We start from the raw sequence: 11,688 nt of genomic DNA, 5'->3' as shown, positions 1-11,688 counted from the left end.
ACACCCAAGAGCTCAGTCAGTTATCCCTTTATCCTGACTGCAGAGATCAAGGCCTTGAAGAGTAAGATCCTGGGCAATTATTAGATGAGGAGGCTGAGCTAGGGGGCTGTGAAGAGCCTGGGGGAGCCTCCCCAACAGGGTGACAGGAGGGTGAGAGAGAAGTGGGGAGATTGTGAGGAGGTTCCCCCTCACATCTTAACTTTTTACCATTACCCAGGGCCATGTCTAGGAGTGTCAACTCCTGGGTAGAAATTAGTCTCCTCAAAAGAAGAGACTGACCTAAAGAAAAAAAGTTTCTAGGCTTCCCTGACCAGAAAGCCAAGAAAATCATTTGTATTGGGTGTGGCCCTTTTGTATTTTATTCCTCATACTTAAATAACTGCTCTTTAAATCTTAGCCCTAGTCCTGAGAGCTCTGAGGGAAAGTGAAACCCTTTTCTAATAAAGTCTGAATCTGTGAGAACCAAAGGAGCTGCTTAAGTTTCTCCCAGTTCTCTGTCTCCTGTCAGGCACCACTTACTTCCCTTACTGCTGGCAGATCGGCCCTTGGCTCTCTGCTGAGTCCCCTGTGGAGGCAGCTCTGAGTCCTGACTCCTCTAGTCTGTTGAACAAGCATTCGTTTGTGTTCCACCCAGATTTCAGACACACACACACACACACACACACGCGGAGCCACTGAGTCATGCTGGCAGCTACAGAGTGTGACTTTGGAACAGCCCCTGTTCTCCGCCAGCCAGCTCCCCCAGGTCTGGTGGCTGGATGCTGCTCCTGGAACACCTCCACTCTGTGCTGTGCTGGCCCTGACTCCTGGAATCAAACCACTGCAGGGTCGGTGGTGCTCCTAAGCTGCACCTCAGTAGAGGGACACATACCTAGACCCTGCTTCTTCCCGCTAGCCACACATGGACCCAGCAGTTAGCCTTTCTGAGTAAGTTGCAATTGAAATAACTTTCTGCCGGTGAGAGCATTGAGTGTTGTTTATTTAGGAATTGTTGAATCCACAGCCTTCCCCACCACCCTCCGGAGGAGCCAGCTTGCTCACTTCTGTAGCACGGGAGCTGGTTCCCAGTATCACCATTTTCAGTTGACTTCAAACACCTGGCACCTTCAAAAACGAGTCTTTTCTCCAGTTGTGTATCTTTCTTATTCTGCCACCTCTGTCTTCCACAAGCTGGGCCAGGACTTCTTTTGTAACCAAGTCACTTAGGGACAAGTCAAGCTGGGCTTTGCACTGGTTAGTCTGGGTATTCAATGGGGAAGGGGCAGCTGGTGTCTTGACCACCTTGGGTTTTTTTGTTTTGTTTTTTATGGTGCTGAGGATTGAACCCAGGGCCTTGGGCATGCGAGGCAAGCACTCTACCAACTGAGCTCTATCCCCAGCCCTTGACCACCTTGGTTTTTAAGACTAAAGTCTGATGGAGGGGATCTTCCTACCTCCCACCTGCCTTCCCAGAGCTTATTTTTACCTTCCTCTTTGGCTTCATGGTGTTGCAGTCACTGTGATGGTGACATTTACTGGAGCATCAGGAGATTCTTGTGCAGGATCTAGACTTGGGGTGGTGGGTGATTCGGTGTCTACAAAAGAATAGGTGGGCAGAAGAGAGGCTTTGGGAGTGTCCAGATTGTTGTCAGACAAAGCGTACAGAAACAGCCTTGGTCTCTTTGTACGTGGATAATCTTTGGGATAGAATTGTGCTTACCTGCAGGCACCTCAGTAGTTTCCCTTGCTCCCCTCTGTTGGTGCCTTTGCCCTCTGGGGGTAAAATGAGAGAGGACAGTTAATGATAACTGTCCTTCCTCTGCTTTCCTTTCCAACTAGAGGAAATCCTTGACTTCATAATGACTGGGGTCCCCAACTTACATAGGAACAAGCAACTGGCCAAGGCCTGTAGGAAGAAAAAGAGAAGGGACATTATTTGACTGACTTAACATGGATCCCAGGAGATGGCACTCCCTTTCTCAATGAGCTCCATGCAGGGTCTCGAGAACCCAATCTGGAATGGCCCCACATTCCTGAGCTTGGGAACTGGGGCTCAAATGATGACATCTAGCCCTGGGGAGAAGGTTGCAGCTAAGGAAGGGCCTTGATTCTCCTTTGGCCAAGGCTAGACCTGGCCACCCTGTGGAGTCAAGCAAGTAGCCCTTCTCTTTAGATTCCCACTCACAGGGGAAGGTCCGTGGGTGCCGGGCAGCATACTGGAACACCAACAGAGAGACCACAGTTGCCACCACCATTCCTGTGCCTGCTGCACCCAACACTGCTGGATAGGCACTGAAGGGGGGGTCCACTAGGAGGTAAGATCACGGTCACATGATTTAGAGCCATGACTGAACTTGGGCAATAGTGGCTCATCAGATACCGAGGAGGCAGTGCCTGGCCCAACCAGTTTCCCCTCCAGCTGATGTGGGGGACCCCAGGGATCTGGAGATCAGTTTTTTCCCAAAGAAAGAAGTACTCTGACTGCCTGGTGGCCCTTGATGGTTTGTGTCCCCAGCCAAATTCCCCATTTCTGGCACAGAATGCAGAAGGCCATGTATTTTGGCAGCTTGGAGCTAAAGAGAAATGGGCCATAAACCAAGAAATCCCCAAGATGGGGAGGGAGCAGCAGGAAGCTGAGAGCCCTCCTGTATCCCAGAAGGTGAGACTGAGGCACAGAGTGGGGCCCCTTCTTAAGTAATCACCAGCACCCTGTTCCTCCCCACCCCCTCTTATTTCTTTGGCTTCAAGCTGAATTTGGGTTCAACCCCTAGGCCTGGAGCCTCTTGAGCCTGCAGGAGGATGGGAAAGAGTGGTAGAAATTACCAGAGGGCTCTGAGGAGAGGGTGGAGAAGAGGACAGAGATGGGGTGTAGGAGAATCCAGCAGGAAGGAAGCAAAGGAATGGAAGTGGGATGCTCTGTGAACAAGATGTACCAGGGTCCGGTTTTCTGGGGAAAAGGTGAGTCCCTCCCTGGGGCCAGCCCCAGCACCTGGTGTCTTCACCTCGGAGGGATGTCCAGCAGTGTGATGATTCAGAGCCAGGATGCGGAAGGCATAAAGGACTCCCGGGTCCAAACCTCCCAGCCGCCAGCCCCTGCTCTCTGGGTCAATGTCACTAGCTGCAATCTCCCAAGCCCCAGATCCTGGGCCAGAGCCACTGGCCCTCCGCTGCACCAGAAAGCTGGTCAGGTTCCCAGGGCCCTCGATGGCCCATTGCAGCTGCACCTCTCTCCGGTGCCGCCCATAGGTGAGGCGTCTGATGGTGACATTGGGAGGAGCTGGATACCCTGGAGATGAGTGAAATTGGGGACCCATGTAGGCACCTGTACATCTACCACTATGATTCCTTGAGCATTCAGATGTGCTCCTGGGAAGAGGAAAAACTAGATGGGAGTTTTAGACCTGAGCAGTTTACCTGGTCTCAGTTTCCTCATCTATAAAATGAGGAGGAGGAGGAAGAGGAGGTTGCAACTGCGTGGAGTTTTGCGTGCCTGCAGTCAAAACTGCCTCAGACCCTTGGTGCCTACACCCATCTAGGGACCTGCTGTGGAGAGTCCACCTGGGCCCAAGTGTGCTCTGGTGTCCAAATTTTGGAGCAGAAAAATCTAGGCAAATCCTTTCTGTAAAGTATTCTATGGCTGATGGTCTCCCACCCCGTTGCCAAACAACACACAGCACCCCTCACTCACTCAGGACCTCCAGCAGCACACTCTGGCTGCTCTTGCCCAAGGCGTTACGGGCCATGCATTGGTAGGTGCCCCTGTGGTGTACTGGGTCAGCATCTCGGATTTGGAGGCGCAGCTGGGCACCCGCAGGGTGCAGCACAAATCCTGATGTGCCTGGTTCCACCTGCTGTTGCTGGGGACTCAGCCAGAGGAGCTGCGCTGGTGGTGTGCCCTCCTGGAGAGCACACTCTAGCCAGGCCTCTTCCCCCTCCAGCACTGACACCCGGGACTCAGCCACTGCCAGGTGTGGGGCTTCTATGGGGACAGAAAAGGTGAAATTGGAACAAGTGATCAGTCCCAGTTAGTGGGAAGGCTTGAGAGAAAGGGGCTGGCTGGTGGTGAAGACGATGCAGAGCATAGGGGGAAAGACTACGGGGCTGTGAAGCTTGTCCTGGGACAATCTGGCTTCTTGTTCAGACTCAATTGAATGCCAAGTTTCCATCAAAGTCAGCTCCAGGGTGTGCTGGTAAAAACAGTCATCCTTCCTGTTCTTCCCCCACCAGACCCCAGCCTCTCCTCCCACAGGCAGGGGTCCTGCTTACTCATCCCTGCACCTGGCACAGACCTCCTCCCCCCTAGTGGCCTACCACTTCTCCGCTGGCCCCAGGCACAATGCTGGACCATAGCAGATGCTGAGTTTTTATAGACTGACTCTATGAAAAACTCAGACTCTCAGGTGCCAATGAATCTCCTGTGATGGAATTTCCAGTCCTGAGACTAATAGGGAAGGAAATATTTGGAGTGGAGGACCTTCTTAGAGCCCTCTCAGAAAGCATGCTAGTCACCAAGCCTTTGAGACCAAGAGGTAAATCATTTTGTAAGATCTATTATATGTGACAGATCTTCTGGGTTTTTTTTTTAACATTTTTGAACACCAATATTTAATTATTTTGTCTTTAGTTGTTAGTAAATAGATTGGTGGACCAGAGGAAGACAGAAAGAGGAAACAGACATCTGGTCAGGCACCTCCATATGCAAATAGATACTAATGATGAATACAATCTGCATTCCCGTGTCATCTAGATCAATCCTGTCAGTACCCTAGTGACCAACCACATGTGACACTGGGTACTTGTAATGCAGTCACTTACTATTGAGATGTGCAGTAATTGTAAATACACTGCATTTTTAAAGACAAGATAAAGGGACTGGGATTGTGGCTCAGTGGTAGAGCACTTGCCTCGCATGTGTGAGGCATTGGGTTCCATCCTCAACGCCACATAAAAATAAATAAAGGTATTATGTTCATATACAACTAAAATAAAAATATAAAAAGACAAGATAAAAAAATTAGCTCATCGATATTTTTATTATTATCATATGCCGAAATGGCAATGTCTTGGATATATTGAATTAACCAAAATGTTTCACCTATTTCTTTTATTTATTTTAATGTGGCTAGTAATTTTTCTTAATTACATAAACAGCTCACATTATGTTTATGTTGGCCCACACTGACCTAGTAGAAATCAAAAACAAAACAAAACACTTGAGACCCTGGAAAAGTGGTGCATCAGTGTCCGTCTTGGCTCACTTTCCATTCTAGCACAGTCACACTCCCTGGACTCCCTCCTCCTGGTTTCAAAGGGCTGCTCCTTCTGCCCCACCCCCAGAAAGCTAGCCCAGCTTACCCAGCTGGAGCCTGCAGTAGGGGTCAGGAGTCCTGAGTGGGTGAGAGCCCTGGCAGGTGAACTCTTTGCCAGCTAGGTCACCCTGGGCCTGTAGGAGGTGGATGGCCAGTGAAGAGCTGGCACTGCCCAGGGGCTGCTGTTGCCCGTCAAGCCATCTCAGCACAGCAGGAGGCTCGCCTCCAGGCCACTCACAGCTCAGCATGATGAACTGGTCTCCTACTGTGGCTGTGGTCCAGCAGATAGGGCTCTTGGGAGGTTCCCCTAGAAAGGAATTAGGGCTCTTGGGAAGAAATACTTGGCAGGCCCACCCTTCCCTCTTCCTTCATTTATTCCTTCACTGACCAATTCCTCCATCATGTGTCCCTCCTTTCTTCATTCATTGATCATTTATGCAGGACTCACCATGTGGCTGGGCAATGGTGGGGGTGGACACTGAGCAAACAGTCACTGTAGAACTGGGTGAGTATAGGTACTAGAGTATAGATAGAAAGACAGACAAACTCCCTGGGGCTTCAGGAAAGAGAACTCTGTCTTGGCCATGCGTGGGACCTTCCCAGGCTGAGGAGGAAGAAGAGCACGTTTGGCAAAGAGAACACTAAGATGCGCATCTAGACCAACAGGCAACAGAGTGTAAGGTCTCTGGGGGCCTGCTGACTGTGGAGGCTGGGAGAGAGTGAGGAGGGGTCACAGGGCTCTAAGCTAGAACCGAGGAGGACAAAGCACAGTGTGGATGTGAAGTGGGAGCTAGAGGATGAGCGCTGACCTCTACCCATCTCTTTGTTTCATGGCATGTCTTGGAGCCTGAGATCTGGAGTCCACCCCAGACCCACATCCTTCTGGTTTTCCCCTGTCACCCTACCTGCACTCTGAAATATCAGAACCCTGCATATCACTTGTGTTCACTCACAGAGTTTGACCCTGCAGAGGGTGGGCAGTGCCAGGGCTGGGTGCTGGCTGGTGCAGGTGAAGACACTGCCATTAGGGAGCCCGACAGCTGCATGACTCCAGGTGACGTTGCTGGGGGCAGTAGGGCCAGTCTTCTGGGGCCCTTCCCATCGCAGCTGGGCAGTTGGAAGACCCCCAGGCCAGGCGCAAAGTAAAGTCACAGCCCCAAGGGTGGGAAGCACAGCACAGGAGGGCTGCCCTGCAGGGGGATCTGGGGAAGTGGGTGAGGAGGGGCTGGAGCAGGCTCCATGGCCAATGTCCTGCAGCCCTGGTGACTGGATATCAAAGATAGGGAAGTAGAGAGAAGTGGCCAAGTAGGGAAGGACAGAGACCCTCTAAGGTGCAGGTAAGGAAAATGCTGAGGTCTCAGGTCAAGGGGCTGGGGCGTGGAGTGGGCAGGGTTCAGATCCCATAAGGAATCCCAGAAGCCCCAGTGGGAGGCCCCATCTCTCACCCTCATCTTTGCCCCTGGGCACCATGCCTCACTGTCACTACTCTACCTTTCTCTGTGCCTCAGTTTTGGTCTCAGGTCCATGGGAATAATCATTTGGAAGGGTCCCTCTTCCTGCCCCTTCCCATGATTTCCTTAACATTTCCCTTGACCCTGCAACCCCACTTTGTTCTCCAGATGCATCCTCCCACACCAGACTGCTGCCAATTTCTGTGACACTTTCTGCAGGATGGTTGGGTCAGCCAGAGCACAGGCCTGTATAGGCTCCAACCCTGGGTGTCCCCCGACCCACACACTCACAGTAGATGGTGAGCTGAACAGTGGTCTGGGTGCGGGTGTCCAGGTGGGTATTGTGAGCCAAGCAGGTGTATAGGCCTGTGTGGGTACGGCCAGCACTGGCGATGACATAGGTGGGACCAGTGTGGACCTGAGCATCATCACGGAGCCACACATAGTGACTGGGAGGGTTGGACGCAGCCATGCAGCTCAGGGTCACCTCCTCCTTCTCACTGGCCCAAAAACCCTCCTCAGTGAATCCCAACGGCTCCACAGTGATCACAGGCTTTTCTGGACCATCTGGAGAGCAAGGAAGACCTGTCACATCTCCCCGGTCTTCATCCCTTATGTAATAGTGTGTGGTACACACCAGCTCTGTGTCGGCCCACATGCCTGGCCCTTGGGTGCTCGGAGTCCCTGGAGGCCATAGGCCCAGTGCAGGGTAGATAGGCACCCTGTGCTGTGGGGCCTCAGGAAGCAAGGTGCGACTCTGAAGGCTTTCCTGAGGGACTGCTGGGGGCTGAGGTAGGAAGCACAAATGAGCTTGCCAGGCAGAAAAGGGGCATGGTGACCCACCCTCCCGGTGTGCTGGGAACTGGGTGGTTACTTGGAACTGGGATGGCTGGTCACTCTAGAGTGCAGAGGGAAGAAAACACGGAGGGATGACACAGGGCCTGCCCTTCTCACTTGCTCAGGTGCCCACCTCCCGCTCTCCTGCTTCCCAAGCTTGGTCTCTCTACCTCTAATGTTCTTCCTGACTCCCAGAAGGGACTGAATTTTCTGTCAGATTCCATTATGCTCCCATGTCCTTCTCAAGATCTCTGACTCACCCAACTCCTCCACAGCCCTCAGTTTACAGTTCCCACAAACTGCCACCATTAAGACAGAGTGGGCGCCATTAGTTCTTGTTCCTTAAAATCTCTGGAGCAGCACTGCCCAGTAGATGTGTGTGAACCACAGATGTTGCTTTAAATTTTCTAGTAGCCCAGTCTTAGTGGGGGAAAAAAACCAAAAAACCCAAATCCAATCAATTAACAAGAAAAGCACCAATAGGTTTTAACTTTAATAATACATTTCATTTATCCAAATATATCCAGAGTTCTATTTCAATATATAATCAATGTAAAAGTTATTGAAGAGCTATTTTATATTTTTTCTTTCAGAATATGTCTTCGAAATCAAGTGTACACTTGACACGTACATCTCAGTTCATTTGGATCAGCCACATCTGAAGTGATTAGAGACACACGCATGGCTGCCATATTGGATAGAGAGCTCTAGGCCATCCTAGTCTTCATTTCCCCGTGGGGCTTCTGATTTCTAACATGGGACTCTCAGCCTCAGCCTTTGGACCAGCTTAATGCCCTCTCTTCCCATTGTGGCCTCCTCCCTGTTTTTTGAGGGTTCAGTTGATCCCTTGAGGCTTACATGTTACAACCAAAGACCACTCCCCAAATCACGGGTAAAACCATGCATATGAATGAATATATGCACATTTTCCTGGGAAAAGGAGCTCATGACCTTAAAAAGGTTAAACATCCTGGTACTAGAGCTGAATTTGGCACCAGCAGGCACAGCACCCTGTGGCTATAGCTTATTAGAGTCTCTTGGAGGGCTGAGGGTACTCCCTCAGTGAAAGGATCTAGGGAGCCTGGAGGTATGGCAGCGGGCCAAGTGTGCCTAGATAGGTGAGTGCTGGCCCTCTCAAACTGACTCACAGATGACATCCAGGAAGACTCCATCGCTGCTCAGTCTGTTGACGGCATTGCTGGCGCTGCACACATACCAGCCCAGGTGCGTCCGGTCAACCGGGTCCAACCATAGCAGTGGCTCTGTGACCCCTAACCCTGTTTCTCCAGGGCCTCTGGGTGTCTGATGCCGCCAGGCGAAGGTCACAGGCTCCGTGCCCTCCCGCACTATACATGTGGCTACTGCAGAGGCTCCTTCCACTGGTGATGGGTCACTCAGCTGTACCTGAGGCTTGGAGACAGGCACTGGCCAGAGGGAGAGACTCTGGGTTTGTTATTACAGAGCCAGGCCAGATCTGACTGTGTCCAGTGAGCCCACCCCAGCTGGTCATGGACTTGCCGGCTCACTGAGTCCTGAACATCCCTCCCCCCCAACTCTAGCTTTCTTCAGACTCTGGAGGGGACACCCTTTGGATCTGGGCCCAGCACATGCAAAGAAAACAGCAAGCACATGCAAAGAGATACAAAGCAGCATGCAGATCAGCCGCAGTTCTGCTGCATCCCTGGCTAGGCACCTCACCCAGCACGGCCAGTGTGAGGTAGGAGTAAGTGGTGTGGAGCTGGGCGCCGGACACGTGCAGGGCCTGGCACAGGAAGTGCCCCCGTGCACCCTCCTGGAGCTCCCCTAGCACCAGGCTGCTGTTCCTCAGACTCACGACCCCCAGCGCAGAGGCCCCGGCCTCCACCTTGGAAGAGGTTCCATCAGTGACAGCCACAGGTAGCGGGACCAGGGAACCCAGGGGGGTGAAGCTCCACAGGACCACCAGTGGGGCAGGCCCAGAGCCACAGTCCAGCTCCACAGAGTTGCCGCGTACTCCTTGGATGGACACAGCCTCCTCCACTGGGGACTGGGGAGTTAGGTGGGGTTGGCCTGGGCAGAGAAGGAACAACAGAGGACGTCTGGGCTGCTCTGGGTTCTACACACACACACACACACACAAAACCCCCTTTCCCAGAGCTTCTGTTTACTCTCCTGCAGTTACAGGTGGCCCAGCAGGGTTCAGTAAGACAGCACAAGCAGTTCTGGAGCTGGTAGGCAAGAGACAGCTCTTGAGGGATCTTGTGTTTAGATGCACTGAAGGAGAGGTTGACTGAGAATAGAAGGGACTGGGCTGAGGTCTCCACTTCTCATGGGTCGTCAGACCATCTAACAAAAGTACAAATTCATGGGCCTCACCCTAGACAATTGAGTCGGAATCCTCCAGCACGGGGAGTGGGCAGGGCCTAGGAATCTGCATGTTTAACAAGTACCCAGGTCAGTCTGATGAACAGCCTGTCAACAGTGACGCTGGGGATGCAGGAGATCCACATGGTCACTGGCAAGTCAGGGTCTAGAAGTCCCTGTGTAAGAATTCCAGAGCTGGACCCCACCTGGTTCCAGTCCCACTGTAGCCAGGGGAAGGAGACAGCAGTCTGTATCAGCCTATCACCAGCCAACAGTGGAGCATGAGGACAACTGAGCCCCTATCCTTGTCTCAGGGAGCTCTTAGTATCTCAGGGGCCTGTTGAGAATAGTTCTCATGGGTGTTCTCTGCTGAGGGCTAGCTCTCAACTCCAGCTTTGGGCCAGCTACCATATTTCCCTTCCCACTAGAATATGGCCTGGGTGGGTCTGCTCTCTATAAACCTTGGCAGGTTTGCCTGGAAGGATAACCAAATGACAGGAGCCATTGACCCTAGCTCCTCCGACTACATGCACTCTTCCTGCCAGGCTCTGGACTGGCACTCTTCAGTGCATGGCCTATTGACCTTTTATTCTAAGAATGCTGTGAGGCAGTTAATAACAGTGACTCTGAGGAACTAAGTCACTTTGCCCAAAAACATACAGTAGGTGGTGGAACTGGGATTGGAGTCCTAACTACCAGTCTTAGATTCTATCCACTTCTATCAGCTTCTCCAGAGAAAGAAGAAGAGAAGACAAGTATGTAGTTGGTGGGAAGAGATGGTACACAATTCTGATGTTGCATTGCTTCAGAAGAAAAACACCTAACATGAAACAAGTTGTAAGCTTAGGAGTTATATGGTTAGATCTGGATTAAGAAAGTTTCCAGCTTTTGAGGGGATTGAGATCAGCTTGAAGACCATTACAGTAGCCTACGTGAGAGATGCTGGCAACCCAAGCCAGTTTACAAGCTGATGACAACCTCAGGATAGCTCTTTCTTCTTAGGGTCATGCAGGGTGCTATTACCTACGTGGCACATAGTAGTTGCTCAGTGCATTCTAGTTAAATGTCTAACAATTGAATGACGAATGGATCTCATTGAATGGTTATGCAAGTGCAAAAGCAGGAACCCCAAGGAAGAAAAGGGAAGAAATAAGGGTATGTGTGTGGGAAATGAATCACACAGGGGGTCTGAGCACTCACCTGAGTCCCCTAGATGCAGAAGGCAGAGGTGTAACAGCAGTGGGAGGTCGAATGGTCTGTGCTGGACCCTCTCACCCACCATGGCTCCATCTCCCTAATGGCTGCCCATCTGAGGCTCCTACTTAACTCTTGGGCTCCCTGTCCCACAGCACAGCCTTCCCTGGGGGATGGGGTCTGGCTCAGGTTGCTAACCTCAGCTCTTCCTATACCTCTACCCCTGCTCTCCTGTTACTGTCACTGCCCTGATTACTCATGAATAATTTATCAGATGATTCATTCTATCCATAATGCAGAGTTGGGGAGTGTCAGGGCCCAGCTGGGGAAAACCCAAGGGAGAGGACCATGTGCTCCTTGCATTTCCATTTGAATGATATTGTGAAATTAGAGTCACTGAACATGGAGTTGAAAAAGGCCCCCCATCTCATCGAATCTGACCATCTGCCCCATGCAGAGCTCCCAAGCTGGGGAACTAAGGTTCCACACACCTGTAAGTGCACTTAAGCCCCTTCATGGTTGTCCTCACAGTTTGTGGGGAGAAACTGGAGGGGTGGTGAAAGAAGCTGTGGTGT

At 51.6% G+C, this 11,688-nt stretch overlaps 1 protein-coding gene across 1 annotated transcript; it reads right to left on the bottom strand.

Annotated features, from left to right (window-relative positions):
* Positions 1-1,479: 1,479 nt before the first annotated feature.
* Positions 1,480-11,201, bottom strand: Vsig10l2 (V-set and immunoglobulin domain containing 10 like 2). The gene is made up of 12 exons (XM_027945425.2): positions 11,120-11,201; positions 9,275-9,625; positions 8,725-9,000; positions 7,031-7,306; positions 6,242-6,490; positions 5,335-5,595; positions 3,668-3,958; positions 2,969-3,265; positions 2,165-2,287; positions 1,861-1,885; positions 1,700-1,752; positions 1,480-1,574 (listed from the first exon to the last, which is right to left on the bottom strand). The coding sequence occupies exons 1-12, from the start codon at positions 11,199-11,201 to the stop codon at positions 1,480-1,482; spliced, it is 2,379 nt and encodes a 792-aa protein (XP_027801226.2).
* Positions 11,202-11,688: the final 487 nt, after the last annotated feature.

This window comes from Marmota flaviventris, chromosome 9 (assembly GCF_047511675.1).
Source record: "Marmota flaviventris isolate mMarFla1 chromosome 9, mMarFla1.hap1, whole genome shotgun sequence".
NCBI lineage: Eukaryota > Metazoa > Chordata > Mammalia > Rodentia > Sciuridae > Marmota > Marmota flaviventris.
This window is presented reverse-complemented; position numbering and strand designations above follow the sequence as displayed.